The following is a 17,582-nucleotide window of genomic DNA, read 5'->3' on the forward strand; positions in this document are numbered from 1 at the left end:
CGAAGGAATTGTCAGCAGATCAACTAGACAGGATTGTGTCAATGCACAGATTTGGGGAAGGGTACCAAAACTTTCCGCAACATTGTAGATGCCCAAGAACACAGTGGTCTCCATCCCCTGGCCAAACTGAGCAATCAGGTGAGAAGGGCCTTGGTCAAGGAGGTGACCAAGAACCAGGTCACTCTGACAGAACTCCAGAGTTCCTCTGAGGAGATGGGAGAACCTTCCAGAAGGACAACCGTCTGCAGCACTCCACCAAATCAGGCCTTTATGGCAGAGTAGCCAGAGAAGCAACTCCTCTGTAAAAAGGCACATGACAGCATGCTTGGAGATCGCCAAAAGACACCTAAAAGGACACAGACTATGAGAAACAAGATTCTCTGGTCTGATGAAACCAATATTGAACTCTTTGGCCTGACTGCCAAGCGTCACGCCTGGAGTAAACTCGGCACCATACTTACGATGAAGTATGGTGGTGGCAGCATCATGCTGTGGAGATGTTTTACAGCGGTATGAACTGGGAGACTAGTCAGGATTGAGGGAAGATGAACGGAGCAAAGTACAGCGAGATCCTTGATGAAAACCTGCTCCATGGCACTCAGGACCACAGACTGGGGTGAAGGTTCACCTTCCAACAGGACAACGACCCTAATCACTCAGCGAAGATAACACAGGAGTGGCTTCGGGACAAGTCTCTGAATGTCCTTGAGTGGCACAGCCAAAGCCCGGACTTGAACCCAATCGAACATCTCTGGAGAGACCTGAATATAGCTGTGCAGTGACGCTCCCCATCCAACCTGACAGAACTTGAGAGTGTCTGTAGAAAAATAATGGGAGAAACTCCCCAAATACAGGTGTGCCAAGCTTGTAGAGTCATACCCAAGAAGACTAGAGGCTGTAATTGCTGTCAAAGGTGCTTTAACAAAGTACTGAGTAAAGGGCTTGAATACTTATGTAAACTGTGATTATTCCGTTTTCAATTTTTAATACATTCACAAAAATGTCTAAAAACCTGTTTTGGCTTTGTCATTATGGGGTATTGTGTGTAGATTGAATAGGAAAAATAACAATTTAATCAATTTTATAATAAGGCTGTAACATAACAAAATGTGGAAAAAGTCAAGAGGTCTGAATACTTTCCGAAGGCACTGTATGTATTGGATAACGGCACAATCATTTGGGCTTTTTTGGGCATGAGCTCATTAAATATCTTTAATGTAGTGTTAAAATGTTTTATTTAATGTATGGCTCACCATGCTCAGATAGCATCAGGCTTGAACTTTCGATCAAAGCTCGAAACTAATCCAGACATATGCCTATTTATATGCTTTAAAATGCTTTTGAATGACACTTCTGGTTTTGGGGAGAAATACCGGGTTACCTGGGAGAAAAGTGATTTCTTCTATGGATGGAACATTTGTAAAATACAGGGAAAATATTCAACCCTACTCCCTGCTGTTACGATCAACTAGGAGTGATGGGTGGAATCAGGCGCAGAGAGCAGGGTTCAATCGTTTGTCAAATTTATTCACCAGCGCAACAAAACAGTCACGCCAACACACAGGGCGTATATAAGTTACCAGTCCAAACAACAGGACAAAAATAGTCCGGAGAATAAAGACACTAAATAATCACACTATCAAACACAGCGTAACAAAAAACAAGCCCGCACAAATACCCAGCGGGCCTAGTGCTCTTAAATACCCTACAAACAAACCCTAATACAAAACAGGTGTACCCAATTACCCAATAACCAAAACAAACGGAAAGGGAATCGATGGCAGCTAATAGGCCGGCGACGACGACCGCCGAGCACCGCCCGAACAGGAAGAGGCACCATCTTCGACGAGGTTCGTGACAGTACCCCCCCCCCCCCCCCCCCCCCCCCCGACGCGCGGCTCCCGCAGCACGCCGACCCCGGCCTCGAGGACGACCCGGAAGACGAGGCGCAGGGTGGAGGCGGTGGAAATCCCTAAAGAGGGAAGGATCTAAAATGTCCCTCCCCGGTACCCAGCACCTCTCCTCCGGACCGTACCCCTCCCAGTCCACGAGGTACTGCAGGCCCCCCACCCGGCGGCTCGAGTCCAGAATAGCTCGTACTGTGTACGCCGGGGACCCCTCGATGTCCAGAGGGGGTGGAGGGACCTCTGGTACCTCACTGTCTTGTAGGGGACCAGCTACCACCGGCCTGAGGAGAGACACATGAAACGAGGGGTTAATACGATAATAAGAGGGAAGTTGCAATCTATAACACACCTTGTTTATCCTCCTCAGGACTTTAAATGGCCCCACACACTGCGGCCCCAGCTTCCGGCAGGGCAGGCGGAGGGGCAGGTTTCGGGTCGAGAGCCAGACTCTGTGCCCTGGTGCGAACACCGGGGCCTCACTGCGGTGGCGGTCAGCGTCTCTCTTCTGCCATTCACTGGCCTGCCTGAGAGAATCCTGGACTGCCCGCCAGGTCTCTCTAGAGCGCTGTACCCACTCCTCCACCGCAGGAGCCTCGGTCTGACTCTGATGCCATGGAGCCAGGACCGGCTGGTAGCCCAGTACGCATTCGAATGGCGACATATTCGTGGACGAATGCCGAAGAGAGTTCTGGGCCAACTCTGCCCACGGGACGTACCTCGCCCATTCTCCTGGCCGGTCCTGGCAATACGACCTCAGAAACCTACCCACTTCCTGGTTTACTCTCTCCACCTGCCCATTACTTTCGGGGTGATAACCAGAGGTAAGGCTGACCGAGATCCCCAGACGCTCCATAAACGCCCTCCAAACCCGGGACGTGAACTGGGGACCCCGATCGGAGACGATATCCTCTGGAACCCCATAGTGCCGGAAGACGTGGGTAAATAGAGCCTCTGCAGTCTGTAGGGCCGTAGGGAGACCAGGCAATGGGAGGAGACGGCAAGACTTAGAGAACCGATCCACAACGACCAGAACGGTAGTGTTCCCCTGAGATGGGGGAAGATCAGTAAGGAAATCTACCGAGAGATGGGACCATGGCCGTTGTGGAACCGGGAGGGGCTGTAACTTCCCTCTAGGAAGGTGCCTAGGAGCCTTACTCTGGGCGGATACCGAACAGGAAGAGACATAGCTAGGGATGTGAGGCTCTAAGGTGGGCCACCAGTATTTCCCCCTAAGACCCCGCACTGTCCTAGCAATCCCCGGATGACCCGCAGACGGTAGTGTGTAGGCCCACCGAATCAACTTATCACGGACACCAAGCGGTACGTAACTTCGACCAGTCAGACACTGTGTAGGCGCAGGTTCAACCCTTAACGCCAGCTCAATGTCCGCGTCCACCTCCCATACCACTGGGGCCACCAGCCGAGAGGCTGGAAGGATGGGAGTGGGTTCGATGGACCGGTCCTCGGTGTCATAGAGATGGGACAGCGCGTTGGCCTTAGTGTTGAGGGAACCTGGTATGTAAGAGATCGTAAATCTAAAATGTGTAAAGAACATGGCCCACCTAGCCTGACGTGGATTCAGTCTCCTCGCTGCTCGAATATACTCCAGATTACGGTGGTCAGTCCAGATGAGAAAATGGTGTTTAGCCCCCTCTAGCCAGTGTCTCCACACCTTCAGGGCCTTTACCATAGCTAGTAACTCTCCCCACATCATAGTTCCGCTCCGCCGGACCCAGCTTCTTAGAAAAGAAAGCGCAGGGACGGAGCTTCGGTGGCGTGCCTGAGCGCTGAGACAGCACGGCTCCAACCCAGCCTCGGACGCATCCACCTCCACTATGAATGCTAACGAAGGGTTCGGATGCACCAACACGGGAGCCCCAGTGAACAGTGCCTTCAACTGGTTGAAGGCTCCATCAGCCTCTGCTGACCACCGCAGACGCACCGGCCCCCCCTTCAGCAGTGAGGTAATGAGCGCCGCTACTTGACCAAAACCCAGGATAAACCTCCGGTAGTAATTGGCAAACCCTAAAAACCGCTGCACCTCCTTTACCGTGGTCGGAGTCGGCCAATTACGCACGGCGTTAACGCGGTCACACTCCATCATCATCCCCAAGCTGGAAATGCGATAACCCAGGAAGGAGACGGCTGGTTTGGAGAACACACATTTCTCAGCCTTGACGTATAGGTCATGCTCCAGCAGTCGCCCAAGAACCTTGCACACCAGGGAAACATGCGCGGCGCGTGTGGTAGAATAAATCAAGATGTCATCAATATAGACTACCACAGCCTGCCCGTGCAAGTCCCTGAGAATCTCATCTACAAAGGATTGGAAGACGGCTGGAGCATTCTTCAACCCATACGGCATGACGAGGTACTCATAGTGGCCTGATGTGGTACTAAACGCTGTTTTCCACTCGTCTCCTCCCCGAATACGCACCAGACTATACGCGCTCCTGAGGTCCAGTTTTGTGAAGAAACGCGCTCCGTGGAATGATTCCACCGCCGTAGTGATGAGAGGTAGCGGATAACTAAAACCCACTGTGATCGAGACCTCCCTCCTTTTTCCTCACAAAAAAGAAACTCGAGGAGACGGGTGACATGGAGGGCCGAATGTACCCCTGTCTCAGAGCTTCCGTGACATTAAACAGGAGACGAGGAGGCTCACACTCTCCTCACCCGAGGGAGCCGGACGCACGGTAGCCAGGTAGAGCTCTAGCTGGAGCAAAAATGCCTCGCACCCAGCCGCCGCTCCATCGTACTCCCTCGTAGGGGAGAGACGCAGTGCGCCGGACCCAGAGGACGACGTAGGTGGAGTAGGTGGTGTCGGCAGTGGGGGAGCTGGGGTAGACGTCGGTAGACTCCTCTCCCATCGTTCCATCCTCTCCATCATGTGGTCCATCGCGGTACCAATCCGATGGAGGACAGCTGTGTGGTGATGGACGCGCTCCTCCATAGTGGGGAGAGGGGTGGTCGCTGCTCCTGCTGACTCCATTTCTGGTGGTGCGGGCTTCTGTTACGATCAACTAGGAGTGGTGGGTGGAATCAGGCGCAGAGAGCAGGGTTCAGTCGTTTGTCAAATTTATTCATATAAATTGCCAGTCCAAACAACAGGACAAAAATAGTCCGGAGAATAAAGACACAAAATAATCACACCATCAAACACAGCGTAACAAAAAACAAGCCCGCACAAATACCCAGCAAACAAACCCTAATACAAAACAGGTGTACCCAATTACCCAATAACCAAAACAAACGGAAAGGGAATCGATGGCAGCTAATAGGCCGGCGACGACGACCGCCGAGCACCGCCCGAACAGGAAGAGGCACCATCTTCGGCGAGGTTCGTGACACCTGCACACCCACGACTGCGTGGCCATGCACGACTCAAACACCATCATTAAGTTTGCAGACATGACTGTAGTCGGTCTGATCGCCGACAATGTCGGGACAGCCAACAGGAAGGGCCCTGGCAGAGTGGTGCCAAGATAAATGCTTCTCTGTGGTGAAGAAGGTGCAACAGAAACTGAAGAAATCCAGCATGGGCCCTTGGATCCTCAAGAAGTTCTACAGATGCACAATCGAGATCATCTCGACCGACTGCATCATTTCCTGGTACGGCAACAGCACCGCCCTCAAATGGAAGGCTCTACAGAGGGTGGTGCGGACGGCCTAATACATCACTGGGGGTGAGCTGTCTGGCTTCCAGTACATCTACACCAGGCGAGGAAGGCCCAAAAGATCGACAAGGACTCCAGTCTTCCGAGCCACGGACTGTATCGGTGCATTGGGTCTCGGACCAACAGGCTCCAAGACAACTTCTACCACCAGGCCATCAGACTGCTGAACAGCTAATCCTAGCTGCACCTTAGAGACTATCTGTACCTTGTTGGATGTTTAGAATTGATTTTATTCTGTACAGGCTTCCTTGTTTTCACTCTGTCAATCAGGTTAGTATTGTGGAGAAACTACAGTGTTGTTGATCCATACTCAGTTTTCTCCTATCACAGCCATTACACTCTGCAACTGTTTTAAAGTCACCGTTGGCCTCATGGTGAAATCCCTGAGTGATTTCCTTCCTCTCCAGCAACTGAGTTAGGAAATATTTGTAGTACCAATAGCTACCGCTATTTGCGAGGAATTGGAAAACCTCCCTGTCTTTGTGGTTGAATCAGTGTTTGAAATTCACTGCTCGACTGAGAATCTTAAAGATTATTGTATATGTCTGAGGTACAGAGATGAGGTAGTCGTTCAAAAATCATGTTAAAAACACTTATTGCACACAGATTAAAGTCCATGCGAAAAAAATCTAAATTTAAACCATTTTAAATTCAGGCTGTAACACAAAATGTGGAAAATGTCAAGGGGTGTGAATATTTTCTGAAGGCACTGTAAATACAGTCAATTACTTCCATGCATACTACCTCTACTGTTGTGTTGTTCCTTAAAAGCGCTGGTTGTCACGATTCAAATGTGCTATTTTAAGGGATCATGCCGGCGAAACTCACAGCTGTGCTTGCAATAGTGCATATGAAATGGGAGAGTGTAGCAGACGTAACAATAGTCATTTCATTTTGCTGGGATGTTCTCAGGCAGATTTATAGCTCTCAAAAAGAAAACACACAAAATACATTTGTAGAATTGAAACAAATATCCCATTCACAGAAGCCCTGAAATCAAAAGCCCCCAAAAAAATACAAATATACTATTGGAATTCTCATTTGAATAACTTAGTATCTTGTTTGAACAACTTAGTTAAAAATAGAATATATAATATATAAAAGATACTAAGTCATCTCGTTTGAACAACTTAATTGTTGTTTTGTCTAATAATAATTTTGTTATGCAGCTTGTCAAACCATGTAATGATTGCTGCAGCCATTAATTAACGTATTCCATACACTGATATGATTATTCATTGACAGTTCTTTGATAGCCTAAAGCAGGGCTGCTTTGACTGGCAGAGTTTGTAAGTGGGAAAGTGGAGCAGAGCATAATTCAAACAGATTTTTTTTTTTAAATAAACACCTGCATAACAAATTAGATCTAATTAGACAAAAGAACAATTAAGTTGTTCAAATGACTTAGTCATTCGAACCAGATACTAAGCCGTTCAAGCGAGATACTAAGTTGTTCAAAAAAGATAATTCCAAGAGTAAGTTTTTTTTTTTTTTTTTGCATTGGGCTTCTGTAACTTTCTCTTATTTTTATTTCACCTTTATATAACCAGGTCGGCTAGTTGAGAACAAGTTCTAATTTACAACTGCGACCTGGCCAAGATAAAGCGAAGCAGTGTGACAAAAAAACAACACAGTTACACATAGAATAAACAAACGTACAGTCAATAACACAAGATAAATATATATATATATACAGTGTGTGCAAATGTAGTAAGATTAGGGAGGCAAGGCAATAAATAGGTCATAGTGTCGAAATATTACAATTTAGCATTAACACTGGAGTGATAGATGTGCAGATGATGATGTGCAGGTAGAAATACTTGCACATCATCCGTCTCTTGGTCACAGATGGCTGAAATCACTTTGTGCTTAAAGCTTAAGTTGTAACGAGTCTGCACACATTTGAATGGTGTCTCAGTGCCGCTCAGGAGACGTTTGGCATTACAGTCTCTGTCGTCAAGTTAAATGAAAGTGCCAATATTGTACTGTCACTAAATATGATCATATTTATTTTACAGTAATACGAAAGGTGAAATATTACAGTAAGTCATTTATAATTTGATTGTTACTATATTTAGAAAACATTTCAGTCATTTCAAGCTCTATTGCCCCACTGACTGAATAGGGGAAAAAATCATGTGATTTTTCATATTTTTATCATATTTGTTTGTCCTTGAGCTAGTCTTCAAAAGTGAGTGCACCTCAGCAATTTATAACTATTTTTACCAGAAAGGTGAGTTCCAGACCTTTCTAAAACTATGCAGCATTACAAGTTATTACTTTTGTGTATGTCTATTTAGGCAGAAATCTTCTTTCCAAGAGTATTATATTATTAAGGGACTGGATTCAACCAGACTGGTGGTAAACGTGAGTTACCTGGGTGGAAAGCAGGTTGCAGTCAATGTGAACACCCCTTCCTGTCCTGTGACACTGCAGCAGGGCGGCCATGATGGCTCCGTGGGCGTAGAGTCCTGTGGCCAGGTCAGTCATTGCGACGCCCGGCCTAACTGGGTCCCCATCCTGCGCAACAGAGCAAGTAAAACATTTTTTTATTGAGAAACCATTAAGCAGACTTCCATCCAAAGCAACTTACAGTAGTGAATGTATAAATCTTCGTATGGATGAGTTGTGAGTTAAAATCCCAGGTGAGGACACGCCGAGTTATAATTACTTTATAAATAAACAATGTAGTCACGTATGTCAAAGTAAAATATGTATGTTGAAAACAATGTACAGCGAGCATACAAAACATTAAGAACACCTGTTCTTTCCACGACATAGACTGACCAGGTCAGCATTACTGATGTCACTTGTTAAATCCACTTTAAATCAGTGTAGATGAAGAGGAGACAGGTTGAAGAATAATTTTGAAGCCTTGAAACAACTCATACATGGATTGTGTATGTGTGCCATTCAGATGGTGAATGGGCAAAACAACAAATGTGCCTTTGAATTGGGTATGGTAGTTGGTGACAGGCGCACCGGTTTGTGTCAAGAGCGGCAACGCTGCTGGGTTTTTAATGCTCAACAGTTTACCGCATGAATCAAGATTGCTCCACCACCCAAAGGACATCCAGCCAACTTGACACAACTGTGGGAAGCATTGGAGTCAGCATGGGCCAGCATCCCTGTGGAACACTTTCGACACCTTGTAGAGTCCATGCCCAAACAAATTGAGGCTGTGTCTAGGGGGGAAAAGGGGTGCAACTCAATATTAGGAGGGTATTCCTAATGTTTTGTACACTGTGTATATATCGGGGAGAGAAACATATTCACCTCAGGGCCAGTGATGTGCATCATGCCAGAGACAGCAGAGGCGATTGAGTCATACCCTGGTCGCTGGGACAGCGGCCCAGTTTGTCCATAGCCTTGGAACCAACACACACACACACTTTATAACCTTCCCATAGCAGGACTTTGGCTTCATGCTTAAGAACACCCCTAGGCCATGGAATATTTACAATAAATCATGCACCTCACGCCTTATTGCTTAATTCTACAAATATTAGGGTGGCAGATAGCCTAGGGGTTAAGAGCGTTGGGCCAGTAACCAAAAGGTCGCTAGTTCGAATCCCAGAGCCAACTGATCATGCTCATAGATTAAGCCAGAAGCACTCTAACAAGTGATGGGTTATTAAAGTATACTATGCAGAAATCACTCTGCCATTTCTTGGTTGCCAAAACTTTTAATAGTTCACCTAATTTCAGTGACAAAATAAGCAAGTAAATAGTAGATAATCATTGTACCATCAAAACCGCTGTGAAAGATATATTTTCCATAACCTGGTGTACAAAACCGAAAATAAAAGGAAGTGAAAACAAAACTTAAGAATGAATATATACTTACATTTCTATGTGCATTTGGTCAGCATCTCCCAAAAAGTTACATATTGCCACTAATAACTAGAAGCATAGAAATAGCACACATAGAACAGATCTACCGCTTCTTAGACTTGCTTTCAATGATAATGACAGATCTATAACTCACATGTCTATGTGAATTTGGTTGGGTTGCCCCCAAAAAGGTCACATCGTAGCCTCAGCACGAAACCTTTCCACCTCTATACCATGGCAGAAATATTTTACCCCAATGTGAAACACACACAAACCATCTAACCCCTCTGTACTATACAGCAGCAGCATGGTATTAACCCCTATGAAAAGTCACACTAAATAATTAACCCCTTTACATAAAGCAAACACAATTGCAACTCTGTTGTCCCGTGTCAACACTGGGCAAATATAATCTTGAGCTGACAGCCTTAGAGTGATTTTAACCAATATTTGCTATTCCGGGAAGTATAGAGAGGGCCATAAAGAATAGACTAGTAAACCCTTATATCTACAGAAAGCTTGGGAGCAGTAGTCCATATTTGGATAAGACTTACTGGATTGGCACAGCACAGGCTCAAATACATGATACAAATGATTATTTTTTTCTATAAAAACCTTGAGTATCAAAAAAAAAATTATATGAATTATTCATGTGAATGAAAAAGTATTTTCACCCTTTGAATCCTTTACAAATATTATTTCAAACAGAGGGTTCATGACATGACGGATTATTTGTCTTATACCTTTAAAATGTTTTATGAAATTATTTTAAAAAGATAGATACAGTAGAGACGTCATATAGCGGAATATACCTTCAAGAAGTCTGGGGGGTAAATAAATATAAATTCCTACAGAGACAAAATGCATGTTTTTCTATTCCCCCAGAACAGACGAGTAAAACGTTATCTTGCATTTCTCTCTGCCTGACACAGAAATTTGGAAATCACATGAGCTTCAGACATTCTTTCCCAAGATGGCATAGCAGTTCAGACGTATTTTTGTCCTCGTCCTGTCGTGTCCCGTATATAGATATATTTACAACTTTTTTTCACAAACATTTTTAATTTTCCAAAAACTCATCTTCAGAACACTCTCCTGCAATCCGCTTCACCAATTTATATTTATATAAAAAAGTATTATTTACCTCAGATCTGTAATCCTCCGAGAGGCTAGCCAGAAATTATCCAGAAGCTAGCCGGGAGCTAGCCAGAAGCTGGTCCAGAAGCTACTCTGAAGCTGGTTCAGAAGAGTGTTAGCTTATTTACTGGCTAATCGTTAGTACTCAGCTAACCAAGGTTTGTGGTCATCGGCTGTCCTTTGGCTCGAAAATCTATCGCCAGTTTTGTACGGCACGGTGCAGCGCAGCGCGGCTCGGAACGGAACATACCGGATTTCGGCCGCTGGCTCTGGACATCCATACCTGGATCTCACAGCTAGCTAGCTGCTATCCGTGCGACTATCGGCTTTCGTCAATTCCGGAGCTAACATCAATTGTTCCGGAGCTAGCCAGCTGAAGAGTTCCATCAATCACTCCTGGGCTGCAGTCACCTATCCGGACCCGTTTTTCTGCCTACGCAGAGCCCCACCGGGCCTTCACAGCTGGACTGCCGACGTTGTCTACCCGAGGGAATTGTCCGGCTGGCTCCTCCGGCGCAACGTTGCCTGGGCGCCCATCTGCGGCCTGCTAGCCGTTGGCTATCTTATCGGGTGCTATCTGAATAGACAATCGGACAATTTTTGTTTTTATTTTATTTTTTATTTATTTATTTTTCTTCTTGGGCCTCTATAACTATATCTATTGTTTTTATTTTTGTTGTTGTTGTGTGATTTGGATTAATCCCCTCTACCAAACGGAAACCCACTAATCTACTGACGGAACGCAAGAGTTGGCTAATAACAGACCTCCATCCTATGCTAGCTTGCTCCTATGCTAGCTTGCTCCTATGCTAGCTTGCTACCGATTTAGCTGTCTAAATCGCCGTGACCCCCAACCAACCTCTCCACTCACTGGACCCTTTTGATCACTCGACTGAGCATGCCTTTCATTAATGTCAATATGCCTTGTCCATTGCTGTTCTGGTTAGTGTTTATTGGCTTATTTCACTGTAGAGCCTCTAGTCCTGCTCATTATACCTTATCCAACCTATTAGTTCCACCACCCACACATGCAATGACATCTCCTGGTTTCAATGATGTTTCTAGAGACAATATCTCTCTCTTCATCACTCAATACCTAGGTTTACCTCCACTGTATTCACATCCTACCTTACCTTTGTCTGTACATTATACCTTGATGCTATTTTATCGCCCACAGAAACCTCCTTTTACTCTCTGTTCCAGACGTTCTAAACGACCAATTCTTATTGCTTTTAGCCGCACCCTTATTCTACTCCTACTCTGTTCCTCTGGCGATGTAGAAGTTAATCCAGGCCCTGCAGTGCCTAGCTCCACTCCTATTCCCCAGGCGCTCTCTTTTGACGACTTCTGTAACCGTAATAGCCTTGGTTTCATGCATGTTAACATTAGAAGCCTCCTCCCTAAGTTTGTTCTATTCACTGCTTTAGCACACTCTGCCAACCCGGATGTTCTAGCTGTGTCTGAATCCTGGCTTAGGAAGACCACCAAAAATTCAGACATTTTAATTCCAAACTACAACATTTTCAGACAAGATAGAAGTGCCAAAGGGGGCGGTGTTGCAATCTACTGCAAAGATAGCCTGCAGAGTTCTGTCCTACTATCCAGGTCTGTACCCAAACAATTTGAACTTCTACTTTTAAAAATCCACCTCTCTAAAAACAAGTCTCTCACCGTTGCCGCCTGCTATAGACCACCCTCTGCCCCCAGCTGTGCTCTGGACACCATATGTGAACTGATTGCCCCCCATCTGTCTTCAGAGCTTGTGCTGCTAGGCGACCTAAACTGGAACATGCTTAACACCCCAGCCATCCTACAATCTAAACTTGATGCCCTCAACCTCACACAAATTATCAATGAACCTACCAGGTACCTCCCCAAAGCCTTAAACACGGGCACCCTCATAGATATCATCCTAACCAACTTGCCCTCTAAATACACCTCTGCTGTTTTCAACCAAGATCTCAGCGATCACTGCCTCATTGCCTGCATCCGTAATGGGTCAGCGGTCAAACGACCTCCACTCATCACTGTAAAACGCTCCCTGAAACACTTCAGCGAGCAGGCCTTTCTAATCGACCTGGCCGGGGTATCCTGGAAGGATATTGATCTCATCCCGTCAGTAGAGGATGCCTGGATATTTAAAAAAAATGCCTTCCTAACCATCTTAAATAAACATGCCCCTTTCAAGAAATTTAGAACCAGGAACAGATATAGCCCTTGGTTCTCCCCAGACCTGACTGCCCTTAACCAACACAAAAACATCCTATGGCGTTCTGCATTAGCATCGAACAGCCCCCGTGATATGCAGCTGTTCTGGGAAGCTAGAAACCATTATACACAGGCAGTTAGAAAAGCCAAGGCTAGCTTTTTCAAGCAGAAATTTGCTTCCTGCCACACTAACTCAAAAAAGTTCTGGGACACTGTAAAGTCCATGGAGAATAAGAACACCTCCTCCCAGCTGCCCACTGCACTGAAGATAGGAAACACTGTCACCACTGATAAATCCACCATAATTGAGAATTTCAGTAAGCACTTTTCTACGGCAGGCCATGCTTTCCACCTGGCTACTCCTACCCCGGTCAACAGCACTGCACCCCCCACAACAACTCGCCCAAGCCTTCCCCATTTCTCCTTCTCCCAAATCTGCTCAGCTGATGTTCTGAATGAGCTGCAAAATCTGGACCCCTACAAATCAGCCAGGCTAGACAATCTGGACCCTTTCTTTCTAAAATTATCTGCCAAAATTGTTGCCACCCCTATTAATAGCCTGTTCAACCTCTCTTTCGTGTCGTCTGAGATTCCCAAAGATTGGAAAGCAGCTGCGGTCATCCCCCTCTTCAAAGGGGGTGACACTCTTGACCCAAACTGCTACAGACCTATATATATCCTACCATGCCTTTCTAAGGTCTTCGAAAGCCAAGTCAACAAACAGATTACCGACCATTTCGAATCTCACCATACCTTCTCTGCTATGCAATCTGGTTTCAGAGCTGGTCATGGGTGCACCTCAGCCACGCTCAAGGTCCTAAATGATATCTTAACCGCCATCGATAAGAAACATTACTGTGCAGCCGTATTCATTGATCTGGCCAAGGCTTTCGACTGTCAATCACCACATCCTCATCGGCAGACTCGACAGCCTTGGTTTCTCAAATGATTGCCTCGCCTGGTTCACCAACTACTTCTCTGATAGAGTTCAGTGTGTCAAATCGGAGGGTCTGCAGTCCGGACCTCTGGCAGTCTCTATGGGGGTGCCACAGGGTTCAATTCTTGGACCGACTCTCTTCTCTGTATACATCAATGAGGTCGCTCTTGCTGCTGGTGAGTCTCTGATCCACCTCTAAGCAGACGACACCATTCTGTATACTTCTGGCCCTTCTTTGGACACTGTGTTAACAACCCTCCAGGCAAGCTTCAATGCCATACAACTCTCCTTCCGTGGCCTCCAATTGCTCTTAAATACAAGTAAAACTAAATGCATGCTCTTCAACCGATCGCTACCTGTACCTACCCGCCTGTCCAACATTACTACTCTGGACGGCTCTGACTTAGAATACGTGGACAACTACAAATACTTAGATGTCTGGTTAGACTGTAAACTCTCCTTCCAGACCCATATCAAACATCTCCAATCCAAAGTTAAATCTAGAATTGGCTTCCTATTTCGCAACAAAGCATCCTTCACTCATGCTGCCAAACATACCCTTGTAAAACTGACCATCCTACCAATCCTCGACTTTGGCGATGTCATTTACAAAATAGCCTCCAATACCCTACTCAACAAATTGGATGCAGTCTATCACAGTGCAATCCGTTTTGTCACCAAAGCCCCATATACTACCCACCATTGCGACCTGTACGCTCTCGTTGGCTGGCCCTCGCTTCATACTCGTCGCCAAACCCACTGGCTCCATGTCATCTACAAGACCCTGCTAGGTAAAGTCCCCCCTTATCTCAGCTCGCTGGTCACCATTGCATCTCCCACCTGTAGCACACGCTCCAGCAGGTATATCTCTCTAGTCACCCCCAAAACCAATTCTTTCTTTGGCCGCCTCTCCTTCCAGTTCTCTGCTGCCAATGACTGGAACGAACTACAAAAATCTCTTAAACTGGAAACACTTATCTCCCTCACTAGCTTTAAGCACCAACTGTCAGAGCAGCTCACAGATTACTGCACCTGTACATAGCCCACCTATAATTTAGCCCAAACAACTACCTCTTTCCCTACTGTATTTAATTTATTTATTTATTTTGCTCCTTTGCACCCCATTATTTGTATTTCTACTTTGCACATTCTCCCATTGCAAATCTACCATTCCAGTGTTTTACTTGCTATATTGTATTTACTTTGCCACCATGGCCTTTTTGCCTTTACCTCCCTTATCTCACCTCATTTGCTCACATCGTATATAGACTTGTTTATACTGTATTATTGACTGTATGTTTGTTTTACTCCATGTGTAACTCTGTGTCGTTGTATGTGTCGAACTGCTTTGCTTTATCTTGGCCAGGTCGCAATTGTAAATGAGAACTTGTTCTCAACTTGCCTACCTGGTTAAATAAAGGTGAAATAAAATAAAAATAAAAATTTAGCAGGGATTCTTATGAAACTAGGTAATGTAGTATCGCTGACATCCACTGTACTACAGTATAATGCACATAATTTGAAGCACAGCGGCAAGCTGAAACCAGCCATATGTCATACTTATATTTCTGACAGTTTTATATAGTACAATAAAAACAACATATTTTTTTTCTATAAACAGCCTACTATCCGATTTCAGGGACTAAGATGTGTCAGCTCAAGACGTAATTAATTCAATAATAGCAAGTAACTTTTAGCTTACAAGGTCCCACCTTATGCAGACATAGATGTTTTTAAAAGAATATATTGAAAACATACAGTATGTTGCATAACACGAACTAACTAAAACAGGGAAAAGGAATATTGGTCTTGTTTGATTGAGGCCAAAAAACAGACATTGCAGAAGAAAATCAGGAGTGTTTACGTGTACTACGCTATAGCCACTGCAGCCCAATCAAAATAAGGACTCCAGGGGGAGAAAAAATAATAATTAAAAAATCGAACCATATTTCACGGTCTTCGACTTAGATTCTTGGAAAAAACTGGGCAGACGTGTGGCCACAAAGTGTTTAAGCCATGTTTTGTAAGGAGCTAAGCATCCTGTACAGAGGTCACAACATAGCTTGACTATGTGTGTCTGCATAACCCTTTTAAGAAAAAGAAATACACAATATTCTATTAAGCAGTGTATATTTTTGGGTGACAATGCCATTGAAGTTACTGGCAAGGACATAACATGCAAGGCTACAGTTTGTCGTTTTTAGAAACAGCAGGCTAAATATATTGGAAGATTTCAACCACTGCCGAGTCTTTTGCAAAGTGGGCACTCTGTCTTAAGTCGTTTCCATGAGTGGGACTGCCGATATGCGCCATCACTGGGATCTGAAAGATTACATAAGCAATCATACCCCATGTGTTATTGCTTAGTTAAAAAAAAAAATCATAATAAAATATGGCTACTCAAAATTGCCACGAGGTCACTAAATTTCTCCAAGGCAATCAACCAATAAGCAAAAATAAATCAAATGATGACATCATTGCAAGAGGCTCACTGCACATAAAGCAAGCACGTTCATTAAGTGAACTAAAATGTATTTTAAACTGTCACAGGCATAAATGGTTTCCTGTTCACTTGATTGCAGCATAAAGCTAAGAAGGGAAATCGATAAAATGTATATTTTCCTAAAAGTGTGTCTTATCCTGGAACTTTAATGGCTTAATACTGAAAAAAAGAGCTAGGTGGTCTGCTCAAATTAAAGATCAGAACACTTAAAACAACTTTGAAATTGAAAACTGTGTATGGATATAAATAAGGTTGAAAAAGCTATTCTATAAATATCTGGAGACATCAAAAAACTGAAATGGTTTATGAGGCAAAGGCCACATGAAGCTAATCAAAACACATTAGCTACAGATTCACAAAAGGAAGTTGTCTAAATCCAGCTAAATTAAACATTTCAACATGAGCATTGTAAATCTTTCCAATTTCACTGTAGTGTTTACCATCCACAATTTACCAAGGCCTCGTGGGTAACGTCTCCAGCATTTAACAAGAAAGTGGGCTTGGAAATTTGGCAACATAAGTCACCTTCCAACAAGACTTGGGGAAATTAAAACGATCTGCAATTCATTGCTTTCCTTACCACAGGGAATACAATGGCAAATCTTAAACCAACTCACCACATCTGACGTATCTGGGTACTAAGACAGGAGGTATGTACTAATGGTTGACACTTTATTTCGACACTTTATCTTGACCCTGTGGTGTTTGAAGAAACTAGAAATCCAGGGGAATACATGTTTACTAGGGTGTTAGGCTCCCTCTAGTGACCATCAATGAGAACTTTAGCCATTTACTTTGATCTGATTTGACACAAAAAGGCCCGTGATAACATATAGCAATACCACTTCAACACAGAAGGGTATGCCAAGGTGACACGACATCACTGCACAGGAGACGGTGACGTGGGCTTTTGAACAGTGTGACAAGATTCCAGGATTTAACAGCTTGACCACACGCGAAATCAATCTCTAGCGTGGGGACATACGCCATCAGTTACAGATTAGTGTGGCAACGGAGCAATTTTCGCATAAAGCCTCACTTGCTTTGCGAGTGAATAATGCAGACAGTAAACTGAAATGGGCCTTTTCACAAGGTCCCAAAATTAATTGAAAACATGGATAGTAAAGATTGACAGCATACAAAACAAAACAAACAAAAAAACACTCTTTAGAGGCATCAACATAATGGAGTAGAAATTGTCACCCAGTCATTACATTTCCTCAATTAAGGATTTGCAAGCCATAAACTAGAGCTCTCCCACACCATACACACGCACGTTGACTAGCTAAAACCCAAAGTCGGGGTCATTACATTCAGGGTGTGGAAACGGAATTCCAATCAAAACGATTCAGAGACTTTATTCGGTTTTCTGATGCTAA

The 17,582-nt window shown here is 44.6% G+C and overlaps 1 protein-coding gene across 4 annotated transcripts in view; it reads right to left on the bottom strand.

Moving 5' to 3' along the window:
* The window catches only part of sugct (succinyl-CoA:glutarate-CoA transferase), a 165,290-nt gene that overhangs the window by 133,904 nt on the left and 13,804 nt on the right, over positions 1 to 17,582 (bottom strand). For 3 of the 4 annotated variants that reach the window (XM_021563086.2, XM_021563085.2, XM_021563087.2), the window contains 2 exons: positions 8,861 to 8,952; positions 7,961 to 8,104 (listed from right to left, as the gene is read on the bottom strand). In XM_021563086.2, the coding sequence (XP_021418761.1) occupies positions 7,961 to 8,104; positions 8,861 to 8,952 (236 nt within the window). The remainder of the gene's footprint in view (positions 1 to 7,960; positions 8,105 to 8,860; positions 8,953 to 17,582) is intronic. The other variant, XM_036944300.1, reaches the window with a different exon arrangement.

The sequence above is a fragment of the Oncorhynchus mykiss genome, chromosome 15 (assembly GCF_013265735.2).
Source record: "Oncorhynchus mykiss isolate Arlee chromosome 15, USDA_OmykA_1.1, whole genome shotgun sequence".
In the NCBI taxonomy this organism is placed as follows: Eukaryota; Metazoa; Chordata; class Actinopteri; order Salmoniformes; family Salmonidae; genus Oncorhynchus; species Oncorhynchus mykiss.